This window comes from Hakea prostrata, chromosome 10, assembly GCF_041222555.1.
Source record: "Hakea prostrata isolate BN-2017 chromosome 10, UWA_Hpros_2, whole genome shotgun sequence".
Lineage (NCBI taxonomy): Eukaryota > Viridiplantae > Streptophyta > Magnoliopsida > Proteales > Proteaceae > Hakea > Hakea prostrata.
In genome coordinates, this window is record NC_142609.1 from 12,340,589 (window position 1) to 12,356,613 (window position 16,025).

Sequence of the window (16,025 nt, forward strand, 5' to 3'; positions counted from 1 at the left end):
TCTAAATTTTACATTGTTAGCAACTAATGCAAGCACAATTGCATTAGCTTGAACATCACTTCATTGTGTGCCATCTTTGTGGTTAAAACTAATTACTATATATAGTTTCAAAATTGTTTTGCTTTCTTATTTAATTGTTTGTTTGTGTGCCCGGGGTGGCCCTGGTGAGCCCTGGGGGGCCCCTGCCGGTTGGGGCCCTCTGGCTTGGTGGGCTCTTCGCTTGGTCTGGGTTTGGTCTTGTCTGGTGTGGTGCTCTTGTGGTGGTTCTCTTCTCTCTTGCCTTTTTCTCTTTCCTCTGCCTTCTGGCCCCGTGGGGTTGTCTTTGTGGGTTAGCTTCATTCCGGTGTATGGGTTCTTCCCGTGTGGGGAGGTTGGTCGGGGTTTTTCACTTAGTGGAGGGGGCCCTTGTTCTCCCTTGTGGGGGGTGTGGTTTGGGCCTTTCGCCTTCCTGCTTGTGGCTTTGTGTTCTCCTCCTCTTTTTTGTTCCGTTCTTTCTTTCTTGGTTGTCGGTTGTGCTCTGCTTTGGCTCCTTGGGACTGGCTCCTCATCTTCGTTGGGGTTGCTTTTCTTGGAGGTGGTGGTGCGCCCTTGGTGTGGGTGCATCTTCCTTGCGCTCGGTGTGCTCACCTCTCTCGTGGTTGGTTGCTCTCGCTCTTCTTTGCTGCGTCTTCTCTCTCTTGTTGCGTTTCTCTTTGTTGTTTGGTTTGTTCTTCCCCAGTTTTGCTCTTGAACCAAAAAAGGAAAAAGAAAAAAGACCACAGTTTTGCTTGTTCTTTCCTTTGTACAAGTTTCTTTTCTTTTTTTCCCCCCTTTTGAGAGGTTGAACACATCTAGTTTTGCTGATGTTCTGTTACAATGTTGAAGTTGAAGCTTCGGGTGTAATATCTGCACAAATATGCAGGGAGTGCCAAAATGCTAATATGATATGCTAGGCACCAACGTTCTTGTTTCAAACTCACTCAAACAAAAATGGGCATACATATAAAACTCATGTTGGTTCTGATTATCTAAACAACAATTTCAGAATCTTATATCATATGATGTAAGGAAGCAAAAGCAGAGGAACACCAAAAATGCAATCTAATGTAGTCGTTCTTACATGACACAGATGTATAAGTGAGCAAAACAGTTTGAGTTCCCAACAAGGCAATTTGTTTTAATACAACACAGCTTAAAGAGCAGGTTTCCAATTCTGGCTAAAATGCGTCATGGGTTTATATTACGTACTCAAGCCAAAATTGTCATTGCTTGTTGTGTTATTCATAATTACATCCGCAATGAGTAAGTTGCTGACAAAAAGTTTTAAGAGTAAGGAAACCCGTATTGGATACCTAAAGAAGTCATATCGGACCCTTATGTTCCCCCCTAAAAACATTTAAAATGAAGCAAGATAAATGAAAGAGCAAAGGAAGACAATTGCAAATCAATTGGCAGCAATAATGAGACTCCTACCAATCACTTGAAACATTATAATTTCACCTGATTTTATGTAAGCAACTGTGTATCAATTGATGTGTATCGTCTTTTTTAATTATTCTATTAAAAATTTAAAAAAAAGTGCCAATTTTGTACTTTGAATTTTGTACATACCATATAAGATTATGTACCAATTTTGCCAGAGAAACGTGCCCTTCTATGTCCAACCATACAAGATTTCAATATATATACTGTGCCAAATTTGCCTAATTCAACACAGAAGCATAAAAAGTGGATTCTGTGTTGAATTTGGAAATTTGGCACAAAATCGTATCATACAACCCCTTGTATATAGATTTATATTTGTCTACCATTGATTGTTTTCTCCTTATTCTTAAATGGATACAAATTTCATATTCCTTTTAGTTAAACTCATAGATTTAATATTTACATATTTTAAAATGGTGAATGTTGTACAATTTTCGATTCAATCCCGAATCAAAGGTTCAACAGATCGATGCATGATATTCAACCGAGGAGCTCGAGACTATTGGAGGGGCTTGTCCTTGTGTCCTTAGAATAGATCAATGATGACATCATTACTATAGCCCCACAACAGGAGAAGCTCGGGAAGACCAATGCTCAAGAGTGTATATCCTAAGCCATAGTTGAAAAGGATTGGGAGTCTAGTGTCATATCCCACTTAAGCAGGATACTTAATAATGAATCAGTGAGGATGACATGTCCACTAAAGAATTTGCAAAACAATTATCAGAACTGAATATTAGGGTGAGACTTATGCGAATTGGACTCCGACATGTCAAGTGGAGAGAGAATCAACGTTATGCAACGTGAGAAGATCCAATGGACACACCGACAAGCTACTCCATATAAACCACATATCTACCCAGGGCAGAGCTACCCCAAGTCCAAGGGTCCATGTCACCCTCCCCTCCAAATTTTTTGAAATTTTTTTTCCTTTCCTTGCCAAATTTTGGAAATTTTCTCTTTAGCTCTCTTTTCATGTGTTAAATATCAGCACTTAGCCCCCATAATTTTTTGAATTTTTCCTCTATTACATTCCTAATTTTTTTAAATTTTCCCTGTAGCCCTCTTTTCATATGTAAAATATTTGTACTTAGTCCCCATCGATGTTAAATCCTAGCTCTGCCCTTGTATTTACGCTGATCAAAATTAATTACATACAACTAAAATCTATTCACTGTGTGTATTCATTTTTTTCTCCTTTAGCTCCGCAACTCCTTCAATTGAGTGTAGGTATAATGTTGCTTCTTACCCATAATCTTCCTCAAATTGTTTATTTCTCTTCTGTTTAACTTTACAAATGAATCGACCCATGGCTATCTCTTATATTTAACAATGGCAAATTCTCTGCTAAATTGGGGAGATAAGCATTGACGAGATCAAGCATAACTTCTTCCCGTAATACTTTCTCACCATGGTGGAACTATTTCTGGAAGCTATCTCTTCACCCCAAATTTAAAACAAATTTCTTTCGGCATCTCTTTTCAATGCAACACTACTAGTCAAAGCAGTACTCTTTCAATGGACATCTATACCACCTGCATGTGATTCTCTGTGGGCCGTCATGCAAAGTCCATCTGGCATGCTTTTCATTCTTGTGATTGGACCAAGAGGATCTGTGCAATAGGACCCCTAGGCTTGAGGATAGAAAGATTCACCCAACAATCTATACTTCATCTCTACAGCTCCTTTATTTTTGAATTTATGCTCAATAGAACATCCAAGCAGTGGCGTGTGCCAATTTTTATAATAACTTGCTACTATGTATGGCAAGAAAGAAACAATAAAACTTTCAATAATATAGTACCCAAACCTCTTAGATGCTTGAATAACATATTAAAGTGGATCAAGGACCTCAAACTTGAACGGGATGTACTTTTGCTCCGTTTGCTAAAGGCTGCCTAGCAAAGTAGACTTGAAGGCAACCAGAACTCAAACGATTCTCAGAGATTTAGAAGACTTATAAAGAATTCAGATCCACTTCGTCTCATGTTGCCCTTCATCGTATCAGTCCAACCGTCGGATGGGCAAGTGGCGAGATAAATTTCAACCTTTAGGATGAAAAAGCTGAAAACAGAATCCGTCCATTTAAAAATAGCTAAAACAAAATTAGTCAATTTTTATAAGGTGTGATTGTTAGGTTTATCTTAAGCAATATATGGGCTTAAATTAAATACTGGAGTTAATAATTGATGGGAGTCTTAACACATCAGAGCCAATGCACTACCATTAGGTTTGAGATGGACCAAACTGGTCCATTGTGGAAGTGGACTAGGGTTTAAGATTGCTATTATAAATAGCTATGATGGGGTCGCTTCAATCTCTCAAGTTCTTTTGTTCTCTTTTCTTTCCACAACAAAGAGGTACGGTAAGAAAGACAAGGAGATTGGAGAAGGCTTCATCATTAGAGAAAGCTTCATCAATTGAAGAAGGCTTCTGGTGTAAGGTATGTTCAATGCTCTCTAAATATTATGTCACATTCTAGTTCTTGTATGGTTTTTATTAGGGTTTTGAGAAAAACCTTAGATGTTCTAACAGTGATTCCACTCCATCAGACAATTGTAATTTTACCAGTCCATGCGTTGCCCATCTAACAGTCGGACGAATAAGACGGAGGGCAACACAAGATGAAGACTTCTCAGCAATTAAATTCAGCATCATCTGCAAATCTAACAAAAGAATAATAGAACCTGGCCAAGAAGCATTTCAACTATTGAAGAATATTCTAGTTTGATCCTGCTAACTAATATTAAAGAAGATGCATATCTCAACTAGAATATCTTTTAAGCAAGCATTCTTTGAAGAGCAAAGATCCTACATTTCAACACTTTATTAGCCACCACCTGTGTCTAGCAGCAAACAACCATTTATGGAGATTATAATAGTTCATCATCATTTTGAGACCAAACCTGGACCAAATTGGTATCACTGATGCAAGAAATAAACCTGCCATACATGCCAAGAAGATAAAGCTTAACACCAAAACCATTGAAGCCAGCCAACTGATTCCACCAGTTACCAAACACAAGCCGGCCGTGAATGACACAGACATCATTGTAAGTGATGCACCCAAGAAAACCAAAGAAATATTGGTGGCCAAATTCGCAAGCTTGACGGATCCTGTTCTTGCCCAGATGAGAGAGATAACAACAATCACAGCAAGATACATTGCTATGGTATCAAAAATCACAAACACTTGGAATAACCTGTTTCTGAGAAAAACTGCCATGCCTTTATCTGGTTCGTCGCTATTGATGCCACCAGGTATTGTGAAACCAGCATCAAAAGTTACAGTCAAAACAAGAGATGACACCACCAGAAGAGTATCAATAAAGGCATTGTAATATTCTGTTGAGCGCCACTGGAAGTCATTTTTACTTTGTTTGAACACTTCGATGCTGTGTCTTTGGTTCATTGACCTTGGTGCACCCACATTGTACAAGGCAATCAATGTTGTGGCCTAGATGATAAACATAAAGAATGTACATCAGGTTTAGATTTTCATCTTGTGGAGATTGAGCCTAGTAATTTGGTTAAATGACACAATTATTTGGTAGTTTTGATAATTGTTTGAAAACCAACCTAAAAAAGCACACACGAGACAAGATTTTACATGGTTCACCCAAAGCTACATTCATGTCCAAGCAAATATGGTGTTTCACTATGAGGAAGAAGATGAACAGCATAGAAACCTAGTTGTTTTTCCACCACTCTCAACCCTGTTAAAAGACTATTAGTATTTATAAGTGATAAACCCTACTTCAAAGTGAAAAGACCAAAACGCCCTAGCCCCTAAAAATGCCTAAAACAACAGCACTAACCCATAATCAATCATTTCAAAGAACTCGAAATTCTTAAGATTACCCATTCCTAAGTGGCAGGTCAACAAATGGTCATCTAGACGCATTTAACATTGAAATGAACCACGGAATATTTCAGATTGTGAAAGTTGGTCTCCACAATAACAATACTATCCTTAATTTATTTAATTCAAAGGCTTAAACTAGATGCTATCATATGCTAAATCCCACTTCAAAGAGAAAGATCAAAATGCCCCTGTACACTAAAAGGTCAAAAAACAATGACACATGACCTCCAAATAGTTTGGGGCTCACAACCAATCATTTTGAAGAACTCAAAATTCTGAAGACCCACACCTAAATGACAATGTCCAACGTAGAAAAAATGCCGTCTAGATGCATTTAGACTTCAAAACAAATCCCAAAATATTCACACAGTAAAAATGATTCTTCAGCACAACAATATTATACTGAGTTATTTGATTTTTAGCACCAAAAAAAAAAAAAAAACACTGATTTGATTCAAAAGCTTAAACTAACAAATGCTAAATCCTAATGCAAACAACTTACCTTGCCGAATGTTGATACCTCCATGCTTCTCTTGGTCTCAGCAATATCAAGAGCTGTTAGTTTATCATTGTTTGTGAGGCTTAAATCAACTCTGGCATCATTTGCAAGAATATTAACAAATTTATAAAGCCAATCCATGGTTGCCAAATGCAAAGGAGTGTTTCCATCTTTCCGCTTCTCATTTAACAATTTCTCTAGCTTGGGGTTTCTGAGAATGTACCTTAACACATTTTCATTTCCACTTTTAACCGCAACATGAAGAAAATTTTCTTTTTCAACTACAGTGAGCAATTCCCAAGAACCAGGATAATTTTCCACGAAATGTTTAATAATGTTAACTCTCCCCATATGGGCAGCAATATGAATTGGGAAGTAGCCAATCTTATCACTTCGGTAGACAACTGAAGTATTCTCTTTCAACAATTCAATAGCTCCATTCACATCTCCCTTGAAGGACACAAGGTGAAGAGGGGTCATCCCTTCTGAATCTGCAATTCCTATTAGTTGTGGCTTGAACTTCACTATCGCTTTCATGATTTCTGAAACAAAATGAATAGCCAAAAACATAAATATATATTGAAATGCTATGAGAGTAAGTTAGGGGCTTATTATATCTGTCCAAACTATTAACCTGTATATAGATCTGAACATTTACTTGGGTTCAGCTAATGCCAAGGTTGAGTTCATATTCTCTACCCCTATTATGTTCTCCTCACACTCTTCTACAATTCTACTATACGTTTAGGAAGGAGACTTACCTTTAAGCACTGACTTCTTGTTGTGTTGATGAAATTCTAATACTTAGGAGCTTGTTTAAGTTAGTTGTGTTCAGTTATATTAGGGTCTAATAATGTTTTCAGATTTTTTTGGCTAGGGGGCTAAGGCCTTTCTTCTCTCTAGGGAGTGTGGCATTGTGCAACACCCCCCCCCCCCCTTCCCTGTTCATGTTAAACAATTTTTTTCAGCCTCTAGGTCTCTTTTCTTGGAGAGCTTTTTATAGTATTTTTGTAGAACGAAAAAAAAAAAGACAAGGAATACTAGAGATGGAGGCCCCTTCTAAATATGTGGTGAAATGGATGTGAGGAGATTGCCGTCTCCCTTGTAGGTAGAAGATCCCAACTTAGGTTAAGACAGCTTCTAGGCATTCCTTCGTCTATTCAAATAAAACTTTAGCCCAACATATACACCCCCTAGAATTTATTCACTTTCATTTACATCCGCAATGTTTCAAATTATTTATTAAACACATCTCTACTATTACAAAAATGGGCTGAAGTGTGGACTCAACATTGATTGTATTTTCAAAATTTCCAAATAACTCTCTATTACCATCAAACCTACTTCAACTTTCAAGGGAAAAAAAATATTAAAAGGAAAAATGGAGAAGGGAGAGTGAAGAAGTTCTCATTACTGAATTTGAAGTATCTTCCTCAAAATTTTCTCACTTATAAAAAGACTCAGCAAATATGTCTCTAGTATTTTAAAGCTAATGGTGTTAGCACATGGGACAATTGTAATATAACAAATTTTAGGGATGTACATATAATAGTTTGCAAAATTAGGGGTGTATATGTAATTTTCTCTTAAAGAAAAGGCGGAGAAAGATTGGGATTGGGGGCAGGAAAGGGATTTTCATGCTCTACAATTCACTTTTTGGTAGAAGGAAGCTTCTATATATGGAGGGGAACTATTATGTATTTACTACAAGGGAGAATCCAGCCGATAACCTCTTCAGTCTTCACTAAGAGGTGTTGGGTCACTACGAACTAAGGCAACTCTTTGGTGGTGCGTGCTTTATAATTCACTTTACTATAATTCCCTACAGTACACTATTAGGACTGTTCACCTAACTATATAAACCTAATGCTCAATATTAAAACCCATATCAGAAAAAATTGAAGAATTTATGAATTTTAATGTTAAATCATTCGGTGTCACAATTCTAAAAATGTATACCAGGGAATTACAAATCAAAAAGTGAATTCTAGAAGATGAAAATCCATGGAGATAGAGTGTTCTACCCACTAATCCTTGCACCTTGACATGGGCATGCTAAATTGCCATCACACTCCCATGGAAAAATAATATTCTCATAACATGATTATCATTTCACATTTATTTTGGTTCAGATGTAAAAGTAATGCATCACACATCTTCATTGGAAACTTCACCTACTCCCTCCCAAAAAAATTGAGTTGGGATCACCTTCCCTTGAGGATACAATATGACATTATTCCTCACCTTCACCACATAATCAGGTGAGAATTTTACATTTGAAAACTAACAAAATAGACTCCCTGAATGAATGGTTTGTGGGAGGAATTTGATTGGGTGTAGCTCCCCAAAACCCTGAGTGTAGACCCAGATCCTCTACCCATCAATTGTACTCTCCTCAAGTCTCTTCACCCCCAAAGGAAAAAAAAAGAGAAAACAAAACAAAGAAGAAAAAAAAGATGAAAAATAAATTAAAATTATGGTGTGGAATTTTATCTGGAGTATGTGGTGTGTATATATAATTATATATACCTTGGTCGCCTCGTAATCGTAAGATGGCAGAATGGAGAGGTGTCTTCCCTCCTTCCCATTGTTGTACATCTGAACTGTCATGAGGAAATTCCAACATAAACTGAAGAAGTTCCCGACGATTCGCTTCAGCAGCCAAAGAAGCTGGTGAAACCCCTTCTTTGTTTCGCAAATATATGAGTCTCGGATCAGCCTGAACCAAAGTGTTGGCAATCTTTTCAAGCATTTCTACTTTGGTTGCTTCCTTCGTCCTTTCCATAATATGAAACCTTTTCATGGCTCGTGCAAGGCAGTGTTTCCTTCTCTGTTTCTTTTCCTCGTTAAGGGCTCTTCTTCTTCTTCTTCTTCTTCTTCTTCTTCTTCTTCTTCTTCTTCTTCTTCTTCTTCTTCTTCAACTTCAGCTGCATTTCCCATCTCGATATCTTGAGAAAATTGGCAATTTTTGATGATAAACTGGACAATGCTTTCTTGTGCATCTCTTGCAGCGACATGAAGGGGAGTGTCGCCGTGAAAGTTTTTCTTATACAGAAGAGATCGACATCGTTGGTAAAGAAGCTCTATGACTTCGTCATGGCCTAAGCTTGCTGCTATATGAGCCACTGTGTTCTCTTGAGGGCTTACTTGCTGGAGTATGTTAGCAGTCATGCCTCTAAGGGTGTTCACGTCGCCGGAAACTGCAGCGTTGTACACATTTGCATCCATCTCTCTCTCTCTCTCTCTCTCTCTCTCTGTCTTTCTGACTCCCACTTTTTTGGTTGTGTAGATGCCTCTCAATCTCAATCTCAATCTTCACTAATACGAAAAAAAAAATGAAAAAAGTAGGCAGGTGACTGAAAGGGACTAAATTTATTGGACGCCAGCTAATAGAAAGCAACACTTTGAGCGACATCTGTTCTTGTTCTAATTGATGGAACTTGCTTGGGTTAAAAAGCCATGCACTTTCGGTGGATAGGATCATAAAAAGCCATGCACTTTAGGCGGCTGAAATCGGAATTTCGATGTTAAGGTTTCGCATTTTACCAAACTTGTTGGATTGCTTAAGAGGTTTCAATTTCACAAACAGGCAGGTGGCTGTTAATTGTTTTTTTTGGGTCACTGTCATACATTAATAAATCTATTAGTGGAATAACGCAGGGAAAGGGACTTCATTTTCATCGTCTGTTTCCAAGTTTAGTTCATTTTCGAATTTAAGATTTGGCTTATTATTGTTTTCTTGGAAGTCTAAACAATGTTGACCCTTCTAATATTTTTTTGTCACAAATATTATATAGAATTCACGTAAGATTTACTATAATTTCTATATATAAATTATTTTATTAATATCAATATGGCCCCATACAAATGTGTGGTGAAAAAGTTTCAAAGAGCATGAACATAGTGCTCCCTGCCAGGGTGGTAATCTAGACTCTTATTTCATGTTTTAATTTGTAGTTCTAATATTTTAGTGCTTTATGATTCTTTGTTTGTAGTTTGAGCATGAAACCTTTCTTTGAGAAAAGCTGGCCTCCGTGCAGCCTTCTTATATGTCTGGGTGTTTTTGTATTCTAAAAATGGTATATTCTTCTCTTGATTACATTTATAACATTTATAATATATTGTTCATTTGGCTTAAAAAGAAGGTGTTTTTGTCATTGTTGGCAACTTAAGTGAAATGATGTCAAAGGTGGTATGTTAAAGCGGTTAAAGACCCAACTTCCCTAGGGGAGGTCTTGGATTCACCCACTCAACGGCATTAATATAACGCTTCCCTTTGAGGAAGTAAATCGTGGTGCGCGCAAGCTGGCCGGAATGAATCTCAGTTCCAAAAAAAAAAATAAATAAAACTTAAGTGAGATGATTGAGTTGGTTGAGCAGTTCAATAGATGGGCTCAAATCAAATTTGGGTCTGCCAAGTAGTGGAGCCAATTCAACCAACGGTTCATTGTTTATGGGATTTGATATGATACAACACATACATGAAGATAACTTTAATCTGGTATAGTACATTCATAGAAAAGAGGTTGAGTCAAGACTGGAAGTTATGAAAAAAGGGGTTTGCAATCACTTTTCACAGATTTTAAAGAGGGTTTGGATTAAAAAGAAAAGAAGTCTTTTACGTTTTCTAGAGCTTCTGAACTAGAGAGAGCGTGAGAGAAAGAAACAAAGGGAGAAAAACAAGAAGAAGATGTTGTTGCAAGGGCTTTGAATCGTTCTTCTTCAATATCTTCTATTTCTGAAAAGTTGAAAGAGAAAATATGAAGAAAAAACAAGAAGAAGAAGATGTTATTGCTCGATTGAAGAACAATAGCCTGCCTTTTCTTCTATTGCTGAAAATTTCAAAGGAAAGAAGAGCTTACATGAGTATGTCTTCCATTGATGAACAAAAAAGTAAGAATGGAGAGAAAAAAAAGAGAAAAGAAGCTAATGCCAGCGTTCAACATGCAGGGTGTTAAGCCTGTAAGCACACCTCTTTCCAGTCACTTTAAACTGAGTAAGCAGTCATGTTCATCTACCAGTCAATAAAGAAAAGCAATGCTAGGTATTCCTTACTTTTTTGTTGTTGGTAGTCTTATGTATGCCCATGGTCTGCACTAGATCAGACATTGCACAGATAGTTAGTGTTGTGAGCAAGTTTCTTGATAATCCAAGGAGAGATCATTGGGAAGCTGTGAAATGGATCTTCAGATATTTGAGAGGAAGTTCCAAATTGTGTTTATGTTTTGGAGGTTCAGATCCAGTCTTGGAAGGGTATACTGATTTTGACATGGCGGGTGACCTTGATTATAGAAAGTCAACTTCTGGGTATTTGTTTCCTTTTGCAGGGGGAGCTGTTTCTTGGCAGTCCAAACTATAGAAATGTGTGGTTTTGTCTACAACTGAGGCTGAATACATCGCCACTGTGCAGAAGCAGGGAAATAAATGTTGTGGTTGAAAAGATTTCTCCAAGAATTGGGTTTGAAGCAAGACATGTATGTGATATACTATGACAGTCAAAGTGCTATTGACTTAAGCAAGAACTCTACATACCACTCTTGCACAAAGCACATTGATGTAAGATATCATTGGTTGCGTGATGTGGTGGAATATGAGTTGTTGAAGATTGTGAAAATTCACACAGATAAGAATGCCTCTGATATGTTAATAAAGATGGTTACTCGAGAGAAGTTTGAGATGTGCAAGGAGCTTGCACACATGGATTCCAAGTAAGGAGTCAAGTTGTGGTTTCCTCCCTCATGGGCACAAAGGGGGAGAATTGTTGGGTCCGGCCCATGGCCCATAACCCATGTGGGGCCCAGGATTTTTAAAAGAACCAAGCAAATAGGGTTTCTTGAATTGAAGAGGCGGCTGCACTATAGAAGAGCAGGAGAGAGAAAAGAACAACGCAGAAACAGAGTGAGAGAGAATAGAAGTGGGAGAAGAAAAGGAAGAAGAGTTTTTTGTGGTTTCTTCGGCTAATCCGACGGTGATACGTTGCTGGAATGAAGTGAAATTTGAAAGGATTGGTCGTGGCACCTAATTCTTCATATCCAACGGTCAGAATATCATTCTACCACAGTTCTCAGGAAGCCTCTCTGGTGACTTCTCTCCATTCTCTCTGATTTCCATTTCTTTGATAATGTGGTTGTGCCTTTGTATTATTCTAGTATTATCTAGAGATGAGATGTTGATTGCATACCTATTGTTATTATCATTTGGTGATAGTGGAAGTTTGGGTGGACTCCGATAACGGTCCTGTGGTTTTTTCCCTTTACGGATTTTTCTACGTTAAGAAATTATTGTGTGTCTGTTGTGGTTTGCTTGTTGAATGTTTGATTCATTCGTGTTGTGTTTGTTACTTTAATTTACACTAGCATATTGTTTAGCACCCATCGAGAAGAACATAACATTATCCAGATAAAAAGTCAAAACTGAAGAAAGTTTGAATAGAAACACTCTGATTTGTAAGAAAAAGAAGAAAGCTGTTAAGAGTATAATCTGTCCAAGGATGACTGCAATACAATGAACTAATAGGTTTTGACAAATTTCTACTTTTGCCTACTTAAAAGTAAGCTCAAGTGATGTCCATTTGAATTTAATCATGAAGAAACCCCAAATCAAATCATGCATAATCCATTCTGCTTTAGGAAATACAGTTTTTGAACTCAATATGCATTTAGGTCTCACATGATAACATTAATGAACTACATATTATACAGGTGAACCACAAGCAACTGAAATTACTAAGCAACGGTTACATAGTTCCAGTAGTACAAGAAACGCCAACCATGCCAAATTCAAATCAAAATTATGAAAGTTTTGGTTAGGTGTGTAAACTAACTCAAAATGGCGAGAATACTAAGCTAGCTGAATTAGTAAGTCTACATGGTAGATCGGTCAAGGGCAAGATAAAATAGGATAAACTCTAAACATCATTTCTTCCATAGTCAAGATTGTTAAATTCAAAATGTTAAGAGATTCAACCATTTCCATTCTTTTTTTCCAAGCTGTTAGAGCTGCATCAATAGGGTCTTCTGTGAGGGAGATCCCATGTCCCTTGTGATACATATTTCTTTGCTGACTAAGCAGAAAGCCCAGCCTTGCTTCTTCCCTGTTGTAGAATTTGTTCCTGCAATGACAAGAGTTGGGTTAAAAATGAGATCCCAATCCAGAAGATGAACTGATTCACCAAGGACAAGAGTAGCCTGGTTTTCCATCTTACTAGGATGAATGAGATTGTAAACATTCAACCAAGAAACCCATTTTGAAATCAGATCAATAGTTGCTGTTAAAGAAGGTTTAGAAGAATCATAACTAACCTTATTTTGGGCCATCAATACATAGTAACAAGTAAACAAAATTAGAAAAACAAAAAAACCACCTCAACCTGGATTTATCTTTCCTGAGAGATCTAAATGTGGATACACAGAATGATAGCAGAGAAGCAAGCAAGAGCTGGTCGGTTCTCCAAACCAAATGTGCTGTGACCAAGAACATCTAAGAAAGAGATGCATCCATCATTCACTTCTTGATCATAGAGATACCTTAGGGTCCTACCCTGTTGTCAAGAAATCAAATGAACTAAGACTGCTAATGCATTATTGAGAAGTCTCCAAAAGAACAACCCAAATCTAGGAAGCACATTCAGTTTCCATAGAAAACACCACCAGCCTTTTAAGTTCACCTACAATACAACAGGGTTAGACAAAAACATCGCAGCATTCCTAGTTGTAAACTTACCATCTTTCAATAGCCGACAGAACTAGTAATACCTACTGGAAGAGATTGGAATTTGAGAGATAAAAGAAACAAAGTGGGAGGGAACAACAGAAAAAAAAAACAGCAAGATCTCATATTGAGGATAGTATGAAATCAACCACTTGATAGAGTTCTGAATAATGTTTGGTAACCAGGGTCATGCCAAAAATCCATAGTAACCCCATTCCCTATCACTCGAAAAGAGACAGATTTAGGAAGAACAGAGCACATGCTGTTCCAAGTACGAGATCCTCAGGCTTTAAGGGTTATAGGATCAAAGATGGAACAATTAGGAAACTTCTTCCCTTTAAGAACACAGGGCCAAATTGAATTGGGTTCCTTGATCAGTCCCCAGCTCTGTTTAAGAATAAGGGACAATTATGGAGTTATTTAACTTTGAGATCACATTGATGTCAGCCAACTATAGTCTGAACATTTTTTGACTGATCTACCAATCTGTAAGTCATTTAAATATTTTTGGCATCAAATTAGTAGTGGCAAATCATATCGTTAATGCTTTTCAACACAGCAATCAACAGGGACACATACCAATTACCAAAAAGTGATAAGAAAGTAACCACAATAAATAGTTGCTACAACATCTAGGCATTTGAAGTGGCGAAGAACTAATTGTGACACCAACAGGCGACAAGGTGACAGCAAATCACCTGGATGCAAGATCTGTTTCACTTGCGTTGGACATAAACACGAATGGAAAAGCCACATTTTTTTCTTTGCAATATGTTCTCACAGGCTATCATTGTGAGGTGGCTTGAATAAACTTGATCCTTCTAAGCGCATATGCCACTTCCATCATAGTAGGCCTTTCCTCAGGATTCACTTTGACACATTTTAAAGCAAGCTCAGCACATGCCATTGATTGCTCTTTGTTGCTCTCCTCCAAGAAATTTGCTTTTAAGTACCTTTCAAGATCATTTTCATTATCCCTAACAGTATATTTGGAACCCTTTCTATTCTGCTCAACCAACATTTCAGTATTGTTTTCACTCCTGATGAGATCAGAAGAATCATCAAACAGCTCCTCGAATATATGACGAACCCTCCTACCAGTCAAAATCTCAATCAGTACACATCCGAAGCTATAAACATCACTCTTCTCGGTAAACCTCCCATTCGACACGGCTTCAGGAGCGATGAACCCATATGATCCAACAACATCTGATTCTACATATGTTTTACCTAAAGGAATTGATATAGAGAGCCCAAACTCAAATAGCTTGGCAACAAAGTTTTTACCTAAAAAAATATTTCTGGTTTTGATTTCCCTGTGGATGATGGGCTTGGAAGTACCCGTATGGAGATAGGTTATTGCATCTGCGACCTCAGTCGCAATCCTTAACCTGTTATCCCATGTTAATGGTGGATGATGCTTTGAAGGAGGTTCCCAGTTTTTGTAAATATGCTCAGAGAGATCTCCATTCTCTGCATATTCATACACTAGCGTGGGAACTTGAGTCTGTAAACAAGCACCCAAAAGTTTCAAAACATGCTTGTGATGACTCATCTGCGATGCAACGGCGAATTCATTGATGTACCATTGGATGAAACTTTCAGCATCAATTTCAGTAAACCTCTTGACTGAAACTTCACGATCTTCTAGGGTTCCTCTATACAATTTATAGGTCAAATCCCTGTGAAGAATTCCATCCTGAGCATAGTTGTTGGTTGCAATCTGGAGCTCTTTCTTGGAGAAGGTACAAAAAGGAATTGACTTGCCACCAAAGGAACAGATTAGCTCTTCTAATATTCTACCTCCATTCTCTATCATGAATGATTCCTCTTCTGTTTTCCCCTTCAAGAACCTGAATTGCTCCTGTCCTGGGTTTTCCATCTTGAGTGTAGACATAGAATCCTTTTCTGTTGGGTTTCTTCCATTGTTTGGTAATTTAAAGCATGACCACATGCTTGCTTGATGTGGAGACTGCTGTAAACCTGTAAGCCCCCTGTCAAGATACTTCTAAACAGAAAAAATGAATTCGCAAGGAAGACTTGAAGATAATGGGAAATTCTACCAAAAAGAAAAAAGAAAAAAAAAAAATAATGGGAAATTGTATAAAAACAAAACACCAAAAAGTTAAATTGTTTGATCAGAAAGACGGCCCTGGTTAAAACAACACAAATCCATCACAGCCCAGCAGAAGAAATCAATCCAAAAAATGCTCACCACAAACCATTTATCAACAACAAATTTGTACAAATAAGAAAATTATAGGAGAACGCAAATGCTACAACAACAACAATAAGCCTTGTCCCAACTAAATGGGGTCGGCTACATGGATTCTTGCCCTCCAATCAGTTCTGTTCGAGGCCATGCTAGATACAAGGCCTAAGCTATACATATCCTTTCTCACCACTTCTCCTAAGGTTATCTTAGGTCTACCCCTAGCTCTTCTAGTTCCTTCAATATGGATTATATCACTTCTCCGTACAGGAGCA

General features: G+C 37.6%; 1 protein-coding gene and 1 pseudogene across 4 annotated transcripts; both read right to left on the reverse strand.

Annotated features, from left to right (window-relative positions):
- Nucleotides 1-4,282: 4,282 nt before the first annotated feature.
- On the reverse strand, nt 4,283-9,056 carry LOC149001937 (protein ACCELERATED CELL DEATH 6-like; annotated as a pseudogene). The gene is made up of 3 exons (XR_016170403.1): nt 8,358-9,056; nt 5,832-6,370; nt 4,283-4,921 (listed from the first exon to the last, which is right to left on the reverse strand). The product of XR_016170403.1 is annotated as a protein ACCELERATED CELL DEATH 6-like (transcript).
- Nucleotides 9,057-12,401: 3,345 nt separating this feature from the next.
- Nucleotides 12,402-15,578, reverse strand: LOC149001938 (serine/threonine-protein kinase ZRK1-like). Of its 3 annotated transcripts, none has more exons than XR_016170455.1 (2): nt 14,237-15,578; nt 12,402-13,368 (listed from the first exon to the last, which is right to left on the reverse strand). XR_016170455.1 is itself a non-coding variant. In XM_089138993.1 (1 exon), the coding sequence occupies exon 1, from the start codon at nt 15,490-15,492 to the stop codon at nt 14,326-14,328; it is 1,167 nt and encodes a 388-aa protein (XP_088995119.1). In that variant the 5' UTR covers nt 15,493-15,578; the 3' UTR covers nt 14,236-14,325. The 3 variants fall into 3 exon arrangements, 1 of the variants encoding a protein (XP_088995119.1); XR_016170454.1 differs by having other exon boundaries at nt 12,406-12,939; XM_089138993.1 differs by lacking the exon at nt 12,402-13,368 and having other exon boundaries at nt 14,236-15,578.
- Between the last annotated feature and the right edge of the window lie 447 nt (nt 15,579-16,025).

What these genes read in the sequence shown, in the direction of transcription:
- LOC149001938 (XM_089138993.1), bottom strand. Translation starts at nt 15,492, where the DNA reads ATGTGGTCATGCTTTAAATTACCAAACAATGGAAGAAACCCAACAGAA.